This window comes from Hemicordylus capensis, chromosome 1, assembly GCF_027244095.1.
Source record: "Hemicordylus capensis ecotype Gifberg chromosome 1, rHemCap1.1.pri, whole genome shotgun sequence".
Taxonomy (NCBI): Eukaryota; Metazoa; Chordata; class Lepidosauria; order Squamata; family Cordylidae; genus Hemicordylus; species Hemicordylus capensis.
In genome coordinates this window covers 123,945,303-123,969,399 of record NC_069657.1, presented here as the reverse complement: position 1 = coordinate 123,969,399, position 24,097 = coordinate 123,945,303, and the positions used below count along the sequence as shown (strand labels likewise).

The window sequence follows — 24,097 nt, the reverse complement described above, 5'->3', positions numbered from 1 at the left end:
ACTTGTACACCACCTAGAGATTTACAAATAAATCTCTTCATTTATACAACAGTTGGTATAAAAAGATAGATAGGAAATTGGGCCTTCCTAGCTACTCTAAATAATGACCAAATAGCACTTCATACTTTCGGCTCTGTAGGTCTCGCATGTCACTCTCTGTTGTGGAGCCTGTTTCCTACACATATAACTTTGGCCTTAGGAAAGTTGTGAACCAAAGGGTTTTGGGACTGTGTATCTCAGTGGTTCAGTAGGAAAATACCTTCTGGCAAATTAAAGATTTTTAGTATATATTGCATACACAACTGGCATGAAAACAAGGCAGAGATGGTAGTTTTCGTTCCACAAACACACTGGTTCTTCAAGCATCAGTTTTAGAATGATATATACTACTTCTGCAATTGATTCTGAAAGTGTACTTCCTTTAAAAAAACACACTAATGGTTCTCCCCCCCACCCATTTCTTGCAGTGCTACTGAATCTGTGTCTGAAGATTCTTGAGCCAAAGAATTCAGAAGTGGAACAAGAGTAGTTAATGGACATCTGCTTTCACAGTATGGCCCAGATATCTAATAGCAATGAATTCAAACAACATTCATCACCGTCTCTGGGCACAGCAAGGGCGAAAGAAGTGGACAAGGAAGAGGCACTGCAGATGGAAGCAGAAGCTCTGGCTAAGATGCAGAAGGAAAGAGGGGTGGCTGGTAACAGACAAAGCACTGACACTTTAAGCCACTCCTGGCCAAATGTACCATCTCGCAGAAAACAAGACCATGATCTTATGGTATTTCCAGAGTCTGATGCCAAGAAAAAGATAGATGATAAGTTAAATAACATTGATGTAGAGAAACTCACCCATGCTGAGCTAGAGAAACTGCTGCTAGAGGAAAATTTTGAATCCAACAAACCATCAACTTTGCCCGCAACTCCTGTTCTGAACCCGTCATTCTCTTCACAGTTTTATGGTAGCCAGACTGTCCAAAGAGGACCATGGACACCCGGGTTGCCTGGACCTTCTGCTTGCACTGTATCTTCTCTTTACTCAGCATCTTCTTACAATAAACAAGTTGGTAACTTTCAGAATGGTTTCCATCCAGGTATGTCCACTTACCCATCTTCAAAGCCTATTTATCTTAGTTTTCCAGAGAGGGCCCAGTACACTTCATATGCACTGCCAGCTGCTACAACTTTTCATCCACAAGGAAGTTTGCCTATATATCATTCAACACTTACCCCTGAAATGGCAAAAGTATTTGATAAGATAGCAAGCACTTCAGAGTTTCTAAAAAATGGGAGAGCGAGCACAGACTTAGAAATGACTGGTGCTAAATCTACAGTTAATCTGCCAACTTCTGGAAATGCCAGTGATATTAGTAAATTTGATTGGTTGGATTTGGATCCTTTAAGCAAGCCAAAAGTGGACAGTGTGGATATATTGTATACTGGAGAAGATTGTGAAAAGATGACTAGTCGTACAGTTGTAGAAGATCCCTGGGATGCTGTGCTGCTAGAGGAAAAATCCCCCGGAAAATGCCTTCCTGAAAGAAAAGTTAGTGGGAAATCTACTTCTGGGGCAACTGTTACAAGAAGTCAATCCTTAAACATTCGAACTGCTCAGCTATCGAAGTTACAGGGCCAAACATCACAGGTAAAACATATTCTGAAGTATTTTCGCTTTACAACTGACATGTATAACTGACTGCAAAGGCTTTACTACATAACTCAAAAGAATACTTTGGTTTTTTCCTGTAATTATCTGTAATATATATTATTGGAATCTTCAGAAAACTGTAATGAGGAAACAGTAGTAGGGATGTGCAAAACGTTTCAAGCTCAAAACAAAAAGCCCTTAAAATAAAGGGCCTGTTTCGAGCTCGAAACAGGTGACTCCATTTTGACTCAATGTTCTGAGCGCCATTTTGGTTGGCTGTTTCCCCCTTGCTGATTGGTTTTCTGGCACTGGCTTCAAATTGGCTTGCAATCTCCTTGCTTCTTGGTTGGCTTATTATACAAATCAAGTATTGCCATGGGCAACTATGTCTCCACTGTCTGAGGAGAGGGAGCCCAAATGGAGGGAGTTATATTCGAACGGGTTGGGAGGCAGAGAGAGAGCTCTTATGCCTCTCTTGAAGAAGAGGATACATCGGGACAGGAGGAAGGAAGGTTTGATTTTGTGGTTTTCTTTTCTCAGCGGTAATATGCTGTGCTATTGCTGCTATAACACTATCTGGTTTTGCTGGCTTTCAAGGCAAAACTTGGGTGCTTGCTTGTCTGCCTTGAATTGTCATTTGTTTTGTTTCTGAGATAGTGTTGTGCCGAGAAATGGACGTGTGTGTGTGTGTAATTCTTGGTGATTGCTGTGATAAGCTCTATGTCTAACCTTGAAACTAACTTGTGCTTCACTCACTGCCAGTGTTCCCTCTTACAGGGATTCCCAGATGCTGTTGACTCCCAGAATCCCCATCTGCAATGGCTTTTGCTTGGGATTATGGGAATTGTAGTCAAGAACATCTGGGAATCCCTGTAACAGGGAACACTGCACTGATCTGCTCTGCATTTGACATTGCAAGGTGTAGTCAAAATATGGCTGAAGTTGCTCTAGTTGAGCTTATTTATTTATTTATCTATTTATTAACATATTTTTATACCGCCCAAAACTTATGTCTCTGGGCGGTTTACAACAAAATAAAAACTGAAAGTAAAACATTAGTTAAAACAAAAACAAAACAGTTTAAAACATTACAACAATTTAAAATTTTTAAAATCATTAAAACAATATTAATTAAAAGCCTGTGTGAACAGATGCGTCTTTAAAGGCTTTTTAAAAGCTGTCATAGGTGAGGAGGCTCTTATTTCACTAGGGAGTGCATTCCAAAGCCCCGGAGCAGCAGCAGAGAAGGCTTGTCCCTGAGTGGCCACCAGACGAGCTGGTGGCAAATGCAGACGGACCTCTCCAGCTGATCTCAGGTGGCAGTGGGGTTCATGACAAAGATGACGTTCTCTTAAATATTCAGGGCCCAAGCTGTTTAGGGCTTTAAAGGTAAACCAACACCTTGTATTTTGCCCGGAAACATATTGGCAGCCACTGTAGCTCCTTCAATACAGGAGTTATATGGTCTCTCCGGGATGACCCAGAGACCAACCTGGATGCCGCATTCTGGACCAACTGTAGTTTCTGGAATACATACAAGGGCAACCCCACATAGAGTGCATTGCAGTAATCCAGGCTGGAGGTTACCAGCAGATGGTTGTCTTTTGAGGTGGTTCAGCTTAAGAAATGGACGCAGCTGGCATATCAGCCAAAGCTGATAGAAGGCACTTCTGGCCACTGCCTCAGCCTGGGAGACCAGGGAGAGGCTTGGATCCAGAAGCACCCATAGACTGCATAACTGTTCCTTCTGGGGAAGTGTGACCCCATCCAGAACAGGCAGATCAAAATCATCTCTCGAGTTCCGCCCCCTCACAATGAGTACCTCCGTCTTAGCCGGATTCAGTCTCAGTTTGTTATTCCTCATCCAGCCCATCACCGCCTCCAGGCAAGCATTTAGGGAGGTTGTGCCCTCTCCCGATGATGCTGACATGGAGAAATAGATTTGGGCATCATCAGCATACTGATAGCACCCTGCACCAAATCTCCTGATGATCTCTCCCAGCGGTTTCATGTAGATGTTAAACAACATTGGAGACAATATGGAGCCCTGAGGCACACCATACAGAAGTTCAGATTTTGAAGAACAGCATTCTCCAAGGGACACCATCTGGAATCTGCCCAAGAGGTAGGAGCGGAACCACTGCAAAGCAGTACCTCCAACCCCCTCGGACACTTCGAAAGGATATTATGGTCAATAGTATTGAAAGCCACCGAGAGGTCCAAAAGGACCAACAGAGTCACACTTCCTCTGTCAATTCCCAATTGGAGATCATCCATCAGGCCAACCAAGGCAGCCTCCACCCCATAGCCAGCCCGAAATCCAGTTTGAAATGGGTCAAGATAATCAGTTTCCTCCCAGACTGGAGCTGGGAGACCACCACCTTTTCAGTTACCTTGCCCAGCCACAGAAGGTTGGAGACAGGCCTGTAGTTGCTCAACTCTGAGGGATCCAAGGCATATGGCTATGCTTGCTGCTAAGTGTTTTCTGTGGCAGCCTTTGCAGTGCTTGGAATGCAAGGTGTATTCTCATGCAGGGTGCATGAGAGAGCAACTTGTGCCAATAACGTTAATGCAGCGCAGGCGCTGTGGTTGGCAGTGGATTCTGCATCAGTGATTCTTTTTTAGTCATTTTTGGACTTGGTTTGAAATGTATATTCTGTGTTGGGAGAGACAGATTCCCTTTCACTGTGTGCTTCTTTTGTGCAGTGTCTTTCGAGGCAGGGTTGCAAAATATGAGCACTCTGATTGTTCCGGCCATAGGGAACAATGAGGAACTCAGAACACCCCATTGTTCCCCATGGGGTGACACTGAGGTACACCAAAGTAGGTTTGGTGGAAAGGCATGATGGTGCTACCTACCACCCAACCCACAAAGGATTAACAAATTTTAACATTATACAGCATTGTGATGCAGTTTCTTTAAAAAAACAAAACAAAAAAGCTAATGCAATCTTCTGATACATCAACAGAAGTATAGATAATGAGAAATTGTTCCACCTCTATCCACTGCCCCACTGCATTTCCTGGTGCAGTGTTGCGCTGCTCAGCAGTCCGCGCAAGGTTGCGTCCATGTGCATCTGGCGTGGTGGCGGGATGCACATGACCACTGCACATGCTCAGTGTCCGTATGCATGGTCAGCATCTTGTTGCTGACTAGGCACATGGCCACCACACATGTGTGGTGGCCAGGCGTACAGGTCCCTGGGTGCAGTGCCACAGCTGTACATGGACTTCTGAGTGGTGCAGTGCTGCACCAGGAAATGAGGTGGAGGAGCGGGAAAGGAATGGCTTTACTCGTGCTTAAAGGTGCCGCAGCCCACCCCACCGAAATATAACTATAAAGTTAAAGCATTTCCTGTTTTCAAGTTGTTCATACTGTTTTGTATAACATACTACTTCCAGAATATTTTTCCTAGACTTGGATCTTGACTTAACTAATAACAGCTGTATAAATGTTTGTTCAAGTCTTTTAATAACATAAGCTGTTTCACAGACCTTTGAAGTAAACATACATACATTTTGTTTCAGAATTTATTTCCACAAAAATGCCACTGAATCTTATATTTTTGAAACTGGAGGTAGTAGCCATATAAACTATGATTAATTTAAGATTAAATTATAAAAGAATTCTGTGTGTGCCGGTTGCTTTCACAGGGATTACTGCATTTTGCTTTCACAGGATTTTGAAGATGGATTCAGATAGCAGTAAATGTCATCTGTGTGCCTATTGCCTTTCAAGTTTGAGATCATGTGTCTAGTATAGACTTAGTGGTCACGATAAATCTGACTTCTCTATGTTGTCGATCAGACTCTTCTAAATGTTGCCATCCATGATTTTATAATTAATATATATACACATTTCTCCAGTAGTACATGATTAAAAATAATGAATTTCTGCCTCTCTAAACTGAACAGGACCCTTTTCACAAGCACAGGTGTTAAGGTGATGAATTCACATCTTTAGTTCTGTCATTGTGGTACCACTAGAGTACTTCTGACAAAATCTCCCACAAGAGATCTTGTGGCTGTTTTTTTAAAAACACATGCGCGTTTGCTTATCTAACAGCAGAAGTGATTTATTTGAATGTGACTTTATGGAATTTTATTGTATTAACTTTTGTAAACTGCCTTGGGACAAGTTTTATGAAAAGCAGTATATAAATTGAATATTAAATAAAGTGCTGGAAGTGAATTGTAGTTTCTATAGCTGCTTGAAGCTCTGCTCTGTCAGAAATCTGTTTTGTAATTAAATGCGGTCTGTGATAGAGCTAGTAAAAGAACCTAGTGGCTGTCTTCAGCATAATAGATGGCAGTGATTCTTCACACTAGATCTGTGGGCTTTTTGAGCAGCCCAGTCTATCATTTCTCTCCCCCCCCCCCGCCCAACTTCAGCCATTGCAGTCTAGGCAGAGGCTTGTGCCACAGTAACAAAAATAGCATCTCATCAGTGGCAAGTGTGGTAGAACCATACTGTACAGCTCAAGTCATACTTGGATCTATTCAATAAAGTGTCAGTACAAGAATGTCAAATAATAATAGCTCTGAATACAGTCATTATCATGAATTGGATGAAACTGTGTCACAGAATTCTGGCAGGCAATTGATATAGGTCAATATCCTAACTATAACGCTTCTGAAAATTTGTAGCAGAGATGCCTATTGTTTCTTGACTCTTTTTTTTATCCTTGATTTTCAGACAGACAGTGGGACCACTAACTTGCCAACAGAGAATACACTCCTAACTAATGTTGAAGGGCAAAATCAAGAACAAGAAGCATTTTGTGATGCCATTGCAAAGTACGTAGCAGTTGCATGCATGTTGACTCTCAGTACTCCAAAGTGAACGTTGATTGATTCTTGGTACTAAAGCACACCATGTGCCTCTTGTAAGGAAGCATATATCAGCACTGGTTTCTTTCATTAATTATAGGATCAGGTTTGGATATTTTATAGTGTTTGACATGATGTAATGCATACCCTTGTCAAATTCCCATTCTTCCTTGTAACTTTTCAGTAGTTTGGTCAACTTTAAATGTAGCTAAGAATCTAATTCCTGAAACTAACTACACATTAACCTGGCTGTGGCAGTTTCTCTGATCTTGAGATATTGTTGTAGTACTGTCTAAGACAAAAACAGGGCTCTGTGGTCACAAGGAGTTGACACCAACTCGAAGGCACGCTTTACCTTTACTGTCTAATGTAGACATTTGTTGAGGTGGAGAAAGGGGATCCGGAATGTAATTATGCCTTAGTAACTCCCAGATTCTCTGTCTGGAGTAAATTATGTACAGTGGGCAAACTTCTATAAACTTTACATTTTACTGATTTGGGGATTTATTACAGAGGTTATAATTGTGTTAAATTTAAGAGAGGTGTTGGTAAGATGCATAGAAGGTTAGGAACTGTATATTCTAGAGGCAGATGGCAAGGAATGGGCCAAGAAAATAGAGAAGCAGTTTTTAGGAAAACTGAATTTAACAACCTAATTCTAGCTATGTTTTCTCAGGAATATGTTGCATTCTGAATAAGTATATTTAGAATAGTAGCTTAATATTCTTTGTACTGCTGGTGCTGTGGTGGTTTTTTTTAATGCTGATGTTCTTAATTAATGCAGCGTAATTCATCTTTATCAGAAATGAGAGATTTATATATACGTATTGCTTGTAGGTTGAGGACCAAGTTTCTCCACAGCGATCATGATACGAACCCAGGCTTTGTGTTGAGTCCAGTCATGTTGCAAAGAAACATCAGTGGAGAGAATGCCAGTATCAAGGTTTCAATAGAAATTGAAGGATTCCAGCAGCCAGTGACATTTACCTGCGACGGTATGTGTGTTGTTTTTTGTAGATATTTGGTTTTGGGGTAGACAAAAAGATTTAGTCAGAATGATAATTCTAGAGATTATATCCTAAATTATTTGTTCACAGAATAGGGATGTTACATGAAAATCTGCATGTTAGATGTGGCCCACAATCACCTTCCTATAACTCCCCCTCCTCAGTAGAATCTGATCCAAACATTCTTCACTCAGTTGGAAATAGCCAGAGGGGGCAACTATATTCTAGTTTACACTTGGCAGAATATATCAACTGTTGGAGTGGGCTTGGGAAATCCTATTTCTTGGCCCATCTTTCCTGTTTGGTAACACAGTTATTTAAATTTTTTTTTTTTTGCCAAGTTCGTGGAAGCTATAGAACAGCTATGTCTTTCTATATTCTGAATTTGTTCTTGACAGTTCTTGAATTCCTTAAATCTCTAGATATTCAGAAAATCAAAACTAAGGCCCTCTTTAGAAAGAAATGGGATTCCGGTTATCCTTTGTGGTAATATTTGCATTGAGTTTGGCCCAACAGATCACCATAATGAAATCCTTTCCAAAGCAGACATAAAAAGTATATATCTATAAAACTAGAAAGACCACCTCACTCCAAGCTCTCTGTTAAACAGAAAAAAAAGTTTATTTATCATACTTATATACTGCCTGGTGTGTGTCTCTAGGTGGTATACACAATTTAAAAGAACAAATATAAAACAAAGTAAAATCAAAACAATTTCACAGATTAAAACAGTTAAAACAATTGCATAGGGTAAAAACAATTAAACAGTTTGAAATTAATTTCAATTAAAAACCTGAGAAAACAGGACTGTTTTGAGGGTCTTCCTAAAAGCAATTGGAGATAGAGATGCTCTTATGTTGATAGGGAGCATATTCCAAAGTCCTGGGGCAGCCACAGAGAAGGCCTGGTCCCAAGTCGCCACCAAATGAGCCAGTAGCAATTGTCACCGGACCTCCCCAGATGATCTTAATAGGCAGCAGGGTTCATGACAAAGAAGGTTGTCTCTTAAGTACCCTGGATCCTATTGAGGGCTTTATAGGTAACAAGTGAATTTTAGCCCGTTGAAAAATGGGCGCTAGTAATGCTTTCGGCCCCGCCGCCGAACCGCCCTCCCAGTTGCCCGATCCCACCATTTGTACAGGAAAGGGAGGCATGAACGGCAGGACCCAGCGGCCATGTTGGGGCCGGGAGAAGGAGAAGTGGCCGCCGCCTACGCCAGGAGGAGAGTGCGGGAGAGGCGGCGGCACAGCCGCGGCCACGGCCAGAGGTGGCGGTGGCCGCGACGGGGCAACTGGCGGCGGGAGGGCGGTTCGGCTGTGGCATTTTTCAGGGCCAATTTGGCCCTTAGTAATTTGGCGGGGGGATGGGAATGGTGGGATCGGGCCCCAAGGTTCCCCCCCCGCCCGGCTTTACTGGCGGCGCCAGGCCTCGGCGGCGGCTCCGCCACCGCCTCGGCCAGCTTCCCCGCCGCCTCTTCCCCCGCCGCCTCTCTCCTTTATTTGCGGCGGCCACTTCTGGCCCCGCCGCCGCCTCACCCGCACTCCCGCCGCCAGTTGCCCCGTCGCGGCCACCGCCACCTCTGGCTGTGGCCGCGGCTGCGCCGCCGCCTCTCCCGCACTCTCCTCCTGGCGTAGGCGGCGGCCACTTCTCCTTCTCCCGGCCCCAACATGGCCGCTGGGTCCTGCCGTTCGTGCCTCCCTTGCCCTGTTCTGGGCATGCCCAGAACAGGCCAGGCACGAACGCACGCTTGGTGTCCGTCCACGGACGGACACCAAGCGTTTTATTAGAGAGGATAACTAGCATTTTGTATTTCTCTTGGGAACATATTGGCAGCTAGTGCAATGATTTAAAATCTGTGTTATGTTCCCTTCTGGTTGTCCCAGAGACCACTCTGGCTGCTGCATTTTGTACCAATTGTAGTTTCCAGACTACGTATAGTTAGTATGGAGCTTAACAGTAACTGCCTTAGCTACTTTTTGTTGTCTTCTGTGTTTCTTTTCCTCTTTAAGCAGCAAGTTCCCCAGTTGAGCTTATAATAATGCAAGCACTTTGCTGGGTGCACGATGACTTGAATGATGTAGACATTGACAGTTACATCTTGAAAGTTTGTGGGCAAGAAGAAGTTTTGCAGAAGTAAGCAGATATTTTCCTATCAATTTTTAACTGTGGTTGTTGCATGACTATGAACAATTCGTTCTTCAGTATTAAATGGTGTTAAGGAAGCCTGCAATACCGGCCTCATGCTTGGTTTTTGTGGGAAAGGGTTATTTAATGGCAAGAATTAAGCACTTGAAGCCATTTGCTATAGCTTTGTAGTTCTGTTCAGCTGCTGATCCTGCTTGTTGAAAACTTGTGCTATGCAACTACATTTTCTGGTTGTTTCCCAGTTTGTATAAATTCCAGTATTATAAAATCATAATAGTTTCACCAGGCTTCACTATTCTTACATACATACCATCACTGTAGAAATACACTTGTCATGTTCTAGGAAATAGAATGTAGCTTTGTGTTCCAAGTGTGTAATTCTGAGAATAGGGACTGCTTGACTGAAACCAACATCAAAATAGTGATTTTATTAATCTTTTAAATCTTAAGCATATAGATGACTCTTTCCCCCAAGATCCCTTGTCACCTTTTTTTGTTTACTGAGATTTGTGTCAAATCTTGATCTTTGACTCTGTTATGCCATATAGCCACTTGTTTACATTTGTGGTAATCCTACAGTAGAAACTGCATATTATGTGCCATAGAGAGTGCTGGAGTGCGAATGCTTTCTTTAAAGAAGGCAAGAGTCTTTGACTTCTCTTCATTTGGGATCACAACCTTAAGGAGAATTCAAACAGAAAGATCCTGATGTCTTCCTAAATATCCTCTAGAAAAGGTTGATGTTCTCTAATGTCCTGAAGTGGAGACCTAAATACTTGGGATGTTCAAAAAAGTTCGGATCCAAACCTGTCCGAAGTCGAACCAGTTTGGTCTGACAGCTCGATGATGAGCTGAACCTTTGCCAGGTCTGGCTTGACATCGGACTGAACCCACCCAGGGGGTGGTTTTGAGGGGTTCATGAATTTTTAAAAAATTATTTTTTTACTTACCTCCTTCTGGCAGCGCTTCTGAGTTCCCCCTCCTTCTCTGATGTCCCCCCTCCCCACCATTGGCCTCTGTTTTGCTAAAACGTGCTTGGTTTGAGTGATCTTTGGCCCTGTCTGGCCTTCCCCCATCGCCGTGGCCATCTTGGAGGCCGCTGTGCATGCACAATGGGCCCCTGTGTGGCTGGTTGCATGCGCATTGGCCTCCAAAACGGCCAGCAAGACAGGGGAAAGACCCAGAAAGCACCTGAACCAGTCGCTTTTTAACAAAACTGAGGCGGGGAGGTGTGGCATCCACAGACCCCCTCCCCCCGTGGCCTCAGAGAAGCTCCCAGGAAGGGGGTAAGTATAAAAGAAATTTTAAAAAGTAAATAAATACTTTTGGAACACCCACGCCCCCAAGCCGAACTGAACAGGTGATGGGCTTGTGGGAGGCAAAATCGAACTGGCCCAGTCCGAGGCCAATTTGGCCTTGAATCGAACCAGGCCAGCCGGTTTTGTGCACACCCCTAATAAATACTGTATCAAAGAACTTGTAAATTACAACTCAGTTGCAAGAGTGAGCAAACTTACAATAGATATCTGAACAATGATTTCACCGTTTGGTGCCTGATGCCACGTGCATTAGATCCAGTCTTTACCTTTCACATATTCAGAAGGTTAGCCACTAGGTGTACAAGAAAAAAACGCTTGTTTAATTTTCCTTCTAGTGTTTAATATTTTGATACATGTTGTTAACTTCACTTGTTTTCCTTTGATTTCAGTGGGAGATCATTGTATTTTGCAGTGCATCTTGTTTGTTGTTTTCCATCCAATATCATGCAATTTTCAAGCATTCTACTACTCAAGGATCAGACCTGCCAGATTTCAAACTTATTAGGAAAAGGGCCTTTGTTTAGGCAGTTAAGATGCATAGTATAAGATTTCTATAACTTTCAGTGCAATATCTAGCTGCTTTTCTTCTGTCTATTGTTTTCATCCTATTGGCATGAAATTTTCAGATGTTCTACAATCCCCCAAAAGGTTCAAATGTGCCAAATATCAGCCAGACAAGAAAGCAGCTACATTTTTATAAAAAATAAAATAAAAGGCACATTATTATACTGTTCTCTCTCTTATCTCTCCATCCAGTCTTTTTATGATCCATACAGTGCACAGGCTATTTCAGGGCTCTCTTAAAAAGAAGTGAAAAATGATCGAAAAAATGATGAATATTATTTTGGAAACTTATTCATTTAGTTCCCATCAATGTCATTTATTTTTATTTCAATTTGTTTTGAAATGAATGCAGATGCCTACTAACCAGTGCAACACAGAGTTAGATTCTAAGAACTGTGGCTAAGATTTTGATCACAGAACATGGATTTCCTGCCTCTTCGTTCTTGCTGCAGCTTTCTACACCTTGAAAACAAAATATATTCAGGGTAGGGGGTCAAGGGAACCTTGGGAACAGCATGAAATATAGGCATGGTGAGCTACAGCTGAAGTTGGAAAATTCCCCCAAATTAGAAATTGTTCCATTACACACACAGAAGTGTGCTATTCTTGTGCAAAACTCTTTCGTTCCAATCCATACTGCTGCTTGTCCTCTTAATCATGTAAACGTTTCAAACAGGAGGAGCTGGTTTCAAACGCTGATTTAAAGCTAGCTATAGCTAGTACATCTCTGTGTGTAGTTAGTCATGGTTAACACTGGAGGGATTGAGTTACACAGGAGAAAAGATGAGGAAATATGTGAGCATGTAAAAATAAGAGTTTGCAAAAATGTTACGTCTACATTGGGACTTCTAGACAGCATTACTTTTCAAAGTTTGTTGCAAATCTGAAGTGGTAGGTAATCACAGCATTCATTGTTTAACAGTAAGCACAGCGCAGGAAGTCATGAATATGTTCAGAACTGTCGCAAGTGGGACACAGAGATTAAGCTGCAGCTCTTGACCCGTAGTGCAGTATGCAGGGATCTGGCACGAACAGTAAGTATGAAATAAACACAAACTTTTAAAATTATTTTAACTTTTATAGATTTCAGACATATTAATGAGACCATATGGATAACTAGTTTGTTCTTTGTTTTGTATATATCAATAAGAGTTTAAAAATCATTGTAACTTATGTATGTACAGGAATAGTTCAATTAAAAAACCACAAATCTGTAGCTAGTGATTTATATACTGTGTTTATATTTCCAGTTAATTCATTAGATTATTGGTTCCTGTAAGAAGAGGAACTGGATGAAAACACATACGGATTTTAAAAATCATTTCCAGTATGTCTGAGCTGAGAATCTAATTTTGTTAAGATAATCTTGCCAATAAGAAGTTGTTGTCACATTAGTCTTGTTCCAATCTGTTTCTTGAATTAGGAAGGCTTCCTCCTTATCACAATAAATATAAATTAATCTTCCTGAAATAAGCTGTATTATATTAATATATTATACGCAGCTATTCCTACATATAGTCTTTCATAGAAGAGGGGTTACAAATTGTTGACACTAAAGGCCAAGGGATCCTTGGAATAACAGCCATCTCACTACAAAGGCCTGCATTTGGAAGTGAACACTGTGGAAAGCCCCTGAATATACACAAGTACTTTAGGTGGGCACATGGAGCTCTTTAGATCTTGGCATGTTGACTTCTTTAAAGGCTTTCAGAGAAGTGGAAGAGAATCCTTTATAAGGCTAAGGACAAAAATGTTCGTAAAGTTGAAAGAGATTTATCCCCCGCTGACTTAGCAGAGAGGCCCATTTTCAAGTGGTGGTTCGGTTATATTTAGCAGGGTAGTAGCAACTGTCCTTAAAGTACTTTGAAGGTTTTACTTCTGAATAATTTCACTGAGGTAAAAATCTTTTTGTTTTTCTGTATTTAAGGAAAAGAGGAAAGTGGTCTCTTCCTTTTTAAAAACTTGATTAAATCAAAAAAGCAACTTGCTGGGCACATCTAGGTTGCTTTTTGCATTTAGAAGTACAAGGCAGAATACTAGCGGACATACTGAATAAAGTGATCTAAATGTTGTTTAGCATATGCAAGCAGAAGTTTCCGTCTATTCCCCTCTGTTCTGTATCTTTCTGTGCCTCCCACAAATATGTCCCTGAGGGTCCTGCAACCCTCGGAGACATTTTCTGGATGCACAGTGGGCTGCAGAAGGAAGGGGTGATTGGTGAAATGTTACACATTCACAACATTAGTCTGGATGTTGGCCACTGATAACTTGCATTTTTCACATTATTAGGAAGATGATGATGGGACACGTATAGATTTGACCAAGCATCTCTACCATGTAGAAAAGCTTTTCAGAGAGAATATTCAAAGGTAAGTACTGCCATATACATCCCTTGTTTGTTTTTTAAAAAGTCTTCTGGTATCTAAATATTTTTTTACAAATGCTTCCACTTGTAACATAATAATTATTTATTCTAGTCATTCTCTTGAAGAGCTATTAGAAGCTTATCATAATCAAGTTGACATACTGCTTAAACACGAGGTAAGCTGTATCCATTTTTTAAAAGATGCAAAAGCAAATTCATATAGTATTAGATAAGTCTGCTGTTTGTGAATGATGTTGTTTGTTTTGTATTGCTAAGTCTCACTTCAGAAGCTCAAGTTCTGTATGAGACTCTTGCCCTTGAAAAACGGCTGTTGCCTGGTATACTCTGAACCTTACGGCTAGGATCTCTTCTTTCCTTCCTTTCTTCCTCCCAACCACCCACTTCCTATCTTGATGTAGGAGCTGCCTGCTGCTTTTAAGTATTAGGGTATTAGCACTGGGAAAACTAAGCAATTGCAGTTTTCTCCAGATATTCCTCACTCACTCCAGGCCTAAACTTTTCTAAAATGTTCCTTAAAATAATATAAATCAAGCATGGGCGGAACCACAATTGAGTGGATAGGTCCAAAGAACTGTCTGTGAGCTACAGAAGGGCCATGCAAGCCCTATGTTCATTCGACTGAGTGCATTTATTTCCCTTTCTTTCCTCTGCTGCTCACTGCCACTTCCTGAATCAGCAGTGCTCCTCCCAGCTAGCTTGTGCTTCGGCAGTGCTCTACCTCAGTTGCCTCCATGCGATGCCAGCATGCAAATGGCTTCTATGTATGCATGGGGGCCATGTGCGTGCTGGTGTCTCATGGGGGCAACTGAGGTAGAGCACCACCGAAGCACGAAGATAGCTGGGAGAGCACCACCAATTCAGGAAGTGGTGGCGAGCGGTGGAGGAGCAGGTATGCACCTGCTCTCCATTTTAAAGGGGTAGGGGATGTGTTATAAATCGCGCTTCATGCACATCTCTAATAACCAGCACTTTGGATTCTGCTTGGAAACACATTGGCAGCCAGTGGCATTCTTTTAAAATGGTTTTATATGGTCCCTTCGGGTTGTCCCAGAGACCAGTCTGGCTGCCGCATTCTGTACCAATTGTAGTTTCTGGACTGCGTACAAGGCAGCCCTACTTAGAGTAATCAATCTTGGAGGTTACCAGCATATGTACCACTGTTTTAAGGTCATTTGCCTCCAGAAATGGGCAAAGCTGATGTATCAGCCAAAGCTGATAAAAAGCTCTCCTGGTCACCACCCCAACCTGAGAAACCAGAGAGGGTTTTGAATCAAGGAGCACTCCCAAACTATGTACTTGTTCTTGTTGGAGGAGTGTTAACTCCATCCAGAACAGACAGATATAAACCATCTCTCAGATCTTGGCACGCCACAATCAGTACTTCCATCATATTTGGATTCAACTTCAGTTTGTTATCCCTCATCCAATCCATTACTGCCTTTAGGCAGACATTATGGGGAGTTATGCCATTTCCTGATGAAGTTGATATGGAGAAATAGATTTGTGTGTGTCAGGGTCCCTCCCTGATGTCCCTCTCAATTCCAGGGAGGTGATTCGTGTGTGGTGTTCTATGACAGTTTAGTCTCCAGGTTCTTGGGAATTCATTCAGTTTTTACTTTGCCTCACTGCCACCATTGTTGTAAACCACCCAGAGATGTAAGTTTTGGGCGGTATAAAAATATATAAAATAAATAATAAATAAATATAAATTCTTGTTACCCTGCTCTTGGTACTCAACTTCTTTGGCTGTGTAGCCTCGCGAGCTCAGGATAGGTGTATATGTTCAGGATATAAAATGAAACAAAACTTGAGGTATAAAAGGAAAACAAGAATAAGTTCATTATTTACTGATTAGAATAAAGATCTCTGCAAAGAAGGGCACACAAGCTTCTCTACCAAGTTACTAGGTACATTCACTGTTCAACTTTCTGTGTATTTCTTTTCGTTTGGTTAAAATGTAACATATGGGGTGAGATAGGGACAGAAGTAATCAAAACTGATTTGTAAACTTAGTGAATTCTTCCAGACCTCCTTGTCTGTTACTAGGAGCTGCCCAGAACACTACTGGTTCTCCAGCCTCCACACATTCACCCTTCAAGTTCCACACAACCCCCCTAAACAACCTCTCCTTTTCAGAACACACAAACCTATCCCTCACCCTCAGCCCCAAACACTCCCTACTCCCACACAACTAAATCCAACTTTCTCTCTTCTTTTTGTCTCAACTGCCTTTATTTTAAATCTTTCCCCTTCTAAACCTGCCGTGCCTGGTTATTAGGATAACCCTCACACACTCACTCACCAGCTCCTATATATATCCCATCACAGGGTGTCATCGGCATATTGATAACACCCTGCACCAAATCTCCTGATGATTTCTCTGATGATAATCTCTGCTGTAATATGGCATATTATAGCAAAATGTTAAGCTAGTGAAGCATTAATCTGGTAGACATTTTAACCTTTGTACTAGCCGATCCCGCACAGAGCACCTGTGTGCTCTTTGGGGCCAGCGGTTACCTCTCCCCACCCCTTGTGCCTCAGTCTCTGCTTCTGGGCCCAGCCACCTCTCCTCCCCACTGCCACTTCTGCCCCTCCACCACTTTCTTTCCCCCGTCCTGGGCCTTGCCTCCGCGGCCGGGCCGGGCCCGCCACCTCTGACCTCCATGGCTGGGTGGCGGCAACCAATCCTCCTGGGTGTGCTTCAGCCAATCAGGCGCATCCACCGCCCAGCCAATCAGTTGGGCTCTGGGACACACATTCCAAGGCACACCCAGGAGAATTAATATAATAGATTTTATTTTGAAATAAATGAGTGCTGAACCTTTGTGTAGAGTAAATAAATAAATGCTCAGGGGTACTCTTAATTTCAAGTCCCCTCCCCCACCCCATCAAATATTTTCATTACAGTTCTATTGTGGTGTACATCAAAAAGCTTCACTGATGTTTCATTTGAATTCAGAAGTATTACTCTGCATATTAGAACATGTAAAATAATGAGCACTTTCAAACACTTGGGAACTAGTTTGGTTCCATAGACATCACTTTGGCAGCTGAAGCCATTAGGACCACTGATAAGGTCTGATTTGATGAGGTAGATTGGGATGCAGTTTCAAAGGCAGAATTTTGGAGCGCTGTGGCTGCCAAAGTGGTGGGTTGGAGAATGTTACTGGTTGGTGCAATATTGGTTTTTGGAAGCCACTGCACATAAGCATGCCATGACCCTCCTCAAGCCTTGATTACTGGTAGTCCTCATAATGGTGCACCCTAACCTGCTGATGTAGTGCAACCCATTCTCTTCCTACTTGGATTGGTTTGTTCAAGGGTAGGTGACACCATTCACTTTGGGTGGGAAAATGGCTAAGGTTGGTCCAGAAGACAGAAATACTCTTGCTTGGTGTGCTGAGAACTAGTCTCCTAATGTTACATCATATTTAAAACTGTTATTGGGACTAGCACTAGTTATTAGGGGTGTGCACTAAACCACCTGGCCTGGTTTGAGTTTGAACCAGGCCGGGCCAGTTTGGTTTTGCCCCCCATTGGAACCCCCCTTCCCCCGGTTGGTTTGGTTCAGGGAGGATCGTTGAAGTGTTTTTTTTTTTCAGAAAAGGTTTTTCTTATAACTTAATTCCTCTGGGGGGCTTCTCTGAGGTGGTGGTGGGAGGGTTATGTTGAGGTTCCTCCTCCTTCCACCGGCCGGCCTTTATGCAAAAATTGCCCGGTTTGGGCAGTCTTCAGCACTTTCTGGGATTATTCCCTGGTGTTGTGGCCATTTTGGAGGCCACTACGCATGCACAGTGGGACCCTGTGTGGTCTGGGTCATGACCTGGCCATGCAGGGTCCCACTGTGCATGTGTGGTGGCCTCCAAAATGTCCACCGTGCCCCGGAATAGGCCCAGAAAGGGCCTTAGACCGCCTGAACTGGATGATGTTTGCATAAAGGAAGGCTAGAGGGGTGAGAGGGAACCTCTGCGGACCCCCACCACCACCTTGGAGAAGCCCCTCAGAGAGGGTAAGTTAAATCTTTTAATGGCTCAACTGGGGGGTGTTTGGTCTGGGGTCAAGCTGAACCAGGGTGGTTCGGCTCAGCCCCGAACCTTCAAACCAAACCAGTTCAATATTGAACCGGTTCAGAATCTAACCTGTTTGCACACCTCTACTAGTTATTAAGCTATCCTGGAGAGGAATCTGATACTATACTCCTTCAGTGATGGATTACCAGAGCAGCTAGGTTCATCCTTCAGGGTCACAATCTTCCCTTGATTCAACAGATTAGCCAGTTCTGATCATACTTTTTGTTCTTAAAACAAAAAACAACTTCTGAAACTTTTTTATTCCAGTTTGTGCCCATAGTTAATGCCTGCAGACTTTTTTAATAGTTTATCAGCTTACCGTTGAGACGATTGCTGAGTTTTAAATCTGTAATGTTCTCCTGTAATTTGCTTTTCTCATCAGAACCGACTGAAGGCAGTAGATCAGGTCATTAAAGCTGTTAGAAAAATTTGCTCTACACTGGATGGTGTAGAGACTCCTGCAATTACAACATCTGTAAAGAAACTAAGAAGAGCAGTTAACCTTTCAAGGAGTAAAAACTCTGAGGTAACTCGTTCAGTCATTTTTGTTGTATGTAATGAGACATAATGAAAGTGTCTCCCTCACACTTTTCTCCTCCGCATCCTCCCAGTAAGTATTCCCTGCAAGCAATTTGATGGGGTGAAAATGGATTAGTCACGCTGTTAAAGACTCCACTCCCCCCAAAAAGATTTGAGGTAAGAGGGAAAACTCTCCCTCTACTTCTCAAAAAAGTGAAAACCAGTTAGCTTGGAGAGAGATAAATCATGTGTTTCTGCAGTTCCAGCCTTTATTTTTATTTATTTATTCAATTTATATACCAGCCTTCCAAAATGACTCAGGGTGGTTTACAACAGGATAAAAACAAGTAAAACCAGTTAACAATTAAAATCAAAACTATAAAAACAGAATAAAACTATTGAAACATGCAAACAGCTTAAAAACCCTGGAAACCCAGGGCAACAATTTAAAACAGTTTACAGTAGTTTTAAAACCCTGGAAGGCCTGGCCAAACTGAAAGACAGTAATGAGCTCAAATTATGGGTTTCTGCTGGGAGTGGATTCCACAGCCCAGGAGCAGCTACAGAGAAGGCCCGCCTCTGAGTCGCCACCAGATGAGCCGGTGGTGGTAACTGGAGACGGACCTCCTCAGATGACCTTAATGTGCGGTGGGGAATATGCAGAAGAAGGCACTCTCTAAGATAACTCGTACCGAAGTCATTCAGGGCTTTAAAGGTAATAACCAGCACTTTGTATTTTGCCTGGAAACATATTGGCAGCCAGTGTAACTGTTTCAAAACAGGCATAATATGGTCTCTCCGGGTTGCTCCGGAGACCAATCTGGCTGCCGTATTTTGAACTAATTGAAGTTTCCGAACGACGTACAAAGGCAGCCCCACGTAGAGAGCATTGCAATAGTCAAGCTGGGAGACTACCAGCTGATGCACCACTGTTTTGATGTCATCCTCTTCAAGGAATGGGCACAGCTGTCGAATCAGCCAAAGTTGATAGAAAGCACTCCTGGCCATAGCGTCTACCTGAGATACCAGGGTGAGGCCTGGGTCCAGGAGTACTCCCAAGCTGCACACCTGTTCCTTCTGGGGGAGTATAACCCCATCCACACAGGAAGATCTATCTCACCCCTCAGATTCTGAGCCCCCACATTTAGCACCTCTGTCTTGCTTGGATTCAATTTGTTATCCCTCATCCAGCTCATTACTGCCTGTAGGCAGGCATTTAGAGAATGAGTGCCATTTCCTGAAGATGAAAAGGAGAAGTAGATTTGGGTGTCATCCGCATACTGATAACACCCAGCACCAAATCTCCTGATAACCTCACCCAGCAGTTTCATGAAGATATTAAAAAGCATTGGTGACAGAATGGAGCCCTGAGAGACTCCATATAACAGCTTTTGTTTTGAGGAGCAACTGTCACCAAGCTCCACCATCTGGAATCTACCCAAGAGATAGGAGCGAAACTACTGCAAAGCAGTGCCCCCTGTCCCCAACTCCCCCAATCGATACTGTGGTTGATGGTATTGAACGCCGCCAAGAGATCTAGAAGAACCAGCAGAGTGACACTCCCTCTGTTGGTTCCCCGATAAAGGTCATCCATCAGGCCGACCAAGGCTGTTTCAACCCCATAGCCAGCTCTAAAGCCAGTTTGAAATGGCTCTAGATAATCAGTTCCCCTCAAAATTTCCTGAGCTGGTCGGCCACCACCCTCTCAATTACCTCGCTTAACCAAGGGAGATTGGAGATTGTCCTGTAGCTATTCATCACTAAGGAGTTCAGGAAAGGCTTCTTAAGAAGTTGTCTAACCATTGCCTCCTTCAGACAAGGAGGTACCCTATCCTCCATCAGCGATGCTTTTATGACATTAACTGGGCCACTTCCAAAAATCTCCCTGCTTGATAAAAGCAGCCAAGTCAGGCAAGGATCCAGAGAACAGGTGGTAGGCTTCACCACCCCAAGCAGCTTGTCCACATCCTCAGGAGTCACAGATTGAAACTGATCTAATCTAATACTGCAAGAGGGATCACTGGACACCTCCATAGACCTTACAGAAATAGTGGAGTCCAAGCTGGCCTGAATACAGGAGATCTTGTTTGCAAAGAACCCATTAAAAGCATCATCAGAGCAGAACGACTCCGGGGACTGATTTGAAGTAGAAGCAGAAATTAAACTCCTCACAACCCGGGATAGCTCTGCTGAGTGCAAACCTGCAGTCACAGTGCACAATGCGTGCAGACCAAAATATATTTTTCGCTGCATGCACCGCCATCGCATAAGTGTTCAGATGGGTCACATGTTGCATCCTGTCATATTCGAACAGAGCTCTCCTCCACTTGCACTCTAGTCACCTACCCAACCACTTCAGCCACTGCAACTCCTCAGTATACCAAGGGGCCATTCTTGAAGCAGGTTGGAAGGGACACTTAGGAGCGTTCTTGTCTACTGCCCTGATGAGTTCCCTGTTCGAGGTTCCCACCAGGGCATCGACAGAATCACTGGCCGCATCAATGTCAAAATCCTCCAAGGCCTTTTGAAATCCTACTGGGTCCAGCAGCCTTTTTGGATGGACCATCCTAATAGGTCTACCACCCCTACAGGGGTGGATGGCGGCTGTGAAACCAACCTTAACCAGGTAGTGGTCCATCCATGAGAATGGGGAAACCACTGGATCCCCCACCTATGGAACACCCCCTGATCCGAACAGAAGACCAAATCGAGTGCGTGGCTGGCAACATGAGTTGGTTCAGAAACTAATTGGGATAGGCCCATAGTTGTCATGGCCGCTATGAACTCCTGGGCCGCACCAGATAAGCCAGCCCCAAAGTGGATATTAAAGTCCCCTAGCACCAAAAGTCTAGACTCCAACATCAACTCCGCGACCAGCTCCGTAAGCTCAGTTAGGGAGTCGATTGGGCAGCGTGGTGGACAGTACACCAACAGAATCCCCAATCTATCCCTAGTTCCCAGCCTCAAAAATATGTACTCAGTATAAGTCAGCTGTCTCACAGGGGCCCTGGAAAGAGAAATGGTATTCTTATGGACTACAGCCACTCCACCCCCCTGCTCACTTCCCCTAGCCTGCTCCATGACAGGGTAATGTGGGAGAAGCTGAGCCCACACTGGACCACTCGCCTCCCCCAACCAGGTCTCCGTTATACATGCCTCATCGGCTTCCTCAATGATGGTGAGATCTCCCCTGCCCTTACAGTCCCAAGTCAATTGCTCTGTTTTTACGGCAGAGTAGGAGGGATGCCAGTGGACTTGTGGCATGGTGCTGGGGAAGAATAATTCTTGATTCACCCCTACAGAGCTAAGTAGTGCATGTTACAAGAAGGAATATGGCAATATTCTTAGGACAGCTTTAAAACTTGTTTTGCTACTTTGCTTGTCAGTGTTTCAGGCCTTTATAATATGGTTTAACAAGGGTCTTTCAGTAGTAGAGATATTAATTTTTTGTTCAAATCTTGTTGCACAGATGTCTTTAACACCTTCTGATGATACTAGCAAGAATGTGGCTGGTGAGTAAACAGCTTAATCTCTTCTATTGTCCTTAACAGCTTCTTTGTTACCTTCCTTTTCAAAAACAAATGCCTAAATTTTGCAATCTAGGTCCAGTGCAACCTGAAAACCCTCTGCAAGTAAGCATAGATCAGCTGACCTCAGCAGTCTATGGCCTTCTTCAACTTCATTTGCATTCATGCAGCAACTCTTTTGCAAACACTCCAACAAGTAAAAGAAGCACTAAAGAAGCATGGACTGTTACAGAGCACCTCCAGTTCACAATATTTGCAGCTCATGGAATTCTTAGTGGCTGGGTTTCAGTGTGAGTAAACAAAACTATCTCGCTCCCCCACCCCACCCCACCCCAATGTATGTACAATGTTTTGATTCACCGTACTGTTTCACTTTCCAGTTATGAAAAATACTATTTGGTTTGCTCTCTGACTCACAATGGAAGAGATCTGTTTAAACCAGTGCAGTCCAAGAAGGTTGGCACTTATAAGAATTTCTTCTATTTGATTAAATGGGATGAACTGTAAGTAAAAAAAAAATATTAGTTATCTGACTCATAAGTTATTCTGATTTTCCTGAGTTTGGTGTTAGCTTTCTTAAGATCATTAAATACTCCTAATTCCATCATATTAATTAAACAGTGTTTTCTTATTTTTCATTTTCTGTGATAAGCCAATCAATGAGATTCTGAAAGTTGTACCAGGCTATTATTCTGAAAGTATGAGTGAAGGATCAGGGCTGAAGGAGGACATAGAGGCTTAGAGTAATGCTTTTAATCAAAAAGCTGTTTAGCTTTTGAAGGTAGCATTCCTTTAAATAACAACATGAAAAACTAGATATAAAGCGCCTTCTGAAGGAATAAATTAATGTATTACTAGGAAAACTTCTTACATATTTTGAAAGCTATGGTCAGAAATGTAATGTTGCATCGTAATAAGAGTTTGTTCATAATCAGTCCATAATCTGAGTTGTACATATCAGACAGTATTAAAATATGATATAAATAAATAATTGGCATGCGCTTCTATTTTTTTAAAAACCCCAAAGCAACTTGTCTGTGTGCTTTATGCTTCTCAGCTAAATAGATATAGATTTTACATGAATTATTTCTAGAATACCATGTTCAGCAGTCTGAATATCTGTTTGCGTGATACTTGCACCTGCTTGCCTGGTACTTGAACTTCAGGATTGTCCCTTTAGTGAGATCAGGAGTGGGTCTTGCTCACTGGTTCACATGCTCTGTCACTGCAAATAGAAATTAACAATTGAACAGGAGAGATCTTGCAAGGTTAAGGAATCCGGTGTTTCAGATAACTTCAAGATATAAACCCTTAGAAGCAGAGGTGGGATCTTTCTGCTGTTAATTTCTACCCATGGTGAGGAAAATGAGGAAGGAATCTCACAAGTCCTTTGCCCTCAGTACAATCCTGGGATCAAGAAATGAATGAAAAGACCCTCATTGCTGCTTTACACATGATGAAATGGTCTGTTCAGAAGTTGTTTCCATGTAGGAAATGGTGTGGCGAATTACTTGCATGTGTGATGTGTGCACAGGACATGTGGTTTGTCGCATATTGCAAACAGTTTCCTACATGGAGGTGATGGCATACCATGCCATCGACCATGGTATCCTTCTGGACCACCTGAGGGAGGTGGGATTGGGTAGCACTGTGTTACAGTGGTTTTGTTCCTACCTCTCTGGTAGATTCCAGATGGTGCCACTTGGAGACTGTTGTTCTGCAAAGTGAGAACTAAATTGTGGAGTTCCACAAGGCTCCATACTGTCTCCAATGCTTTTTAACATCTACATCAAAACGCTGGGAGAGATCATCAGGAGGTTTGGTGCTGGGTGTTATCAGTATGCTAACACCCAGATCTATTTCTCCATGGCAACTTCACCAGGAAATTACATATCTTCCCTAAATGCCTGCCTGGAGGCAGTAATGGGCTAGATGAGGGATAACAAACTGAAGTTGAATCCAAATAAGACAGTGGTCCTGACTGTGGGGGCCCAGGGCCCGAGAGATGGCCTAGATCTGCCTGGTTTGGATGGGGTTACACTCCCCCTGAAAGATCAGGTACGTAGCTTGGGAGTACTT

The 24,097-nt window shown here is 42.9% G+C and overlaps 1 protein-coding gene across 4 annotated transcripts in view; it reads left to right on the top strand.

Annotated features, from left to right (window-relative positions):
- Window positions 1–24,097, top strand: part of PIK3C2A (phosphatidylinositol-4-phosphate 3-kinase catalytic subunit type 2 alpha) — a 110,536-nt gene that overhangs the window by 19,838 nt on the left and 66,601 nt on the right. For 3 of the 4 annotated variants that reach the window (XR_008316442.1, XR_008316444.1, XM_053297263.1), the window contains exons 2-12: window positions 468–1,645; window positions 6,345–6,445; window positions 7,316–7,473; window positions 9,495–9,618; window positions 12,436–12,547; window positions 13,803–13,882; window positions 13,991–14,054; window positions 18,355–18,498; window positions 21,961–22,003; window positions 22,095–22,308; window positions 22,399–22,521. Coding sequence is in view for 2 of the 4 variants with exons in the window: in XM_053297263.1 (XP_053153238.1) it covers window positions 533–1,645; window positions 6,345–6,445; window positions 7,316–7,473; window positions 9,495–9,618; window positions 12,436–12,547; window positions 13,803–13,882; window positions 13,991–14,054; window positions 18,355–18,498; window positions 21,961–22,003; window positions 22,095–22,308; window positions 22,399–22,521 (2,276 nt within the window). In the remaining 2 variants the exon portion in view is untranslated. The remainder of the gene's footprint in view (window positions 1–467; window positions 1,646–6,344; window positions 6,446–7,315; window positions 7,474–9,494; window positions 9,619–12,435; window positions 12,548–13,802; window positions 13,883–13,990; window positions 14,055–18,354; window positions 18,499–21,960; window positions 22,004–22,094; window positions 22,309–22,398; window positions 22,522–24,097) is intronic. The other variant, XM_053297269.1, reaches the window with a different exon arrangement.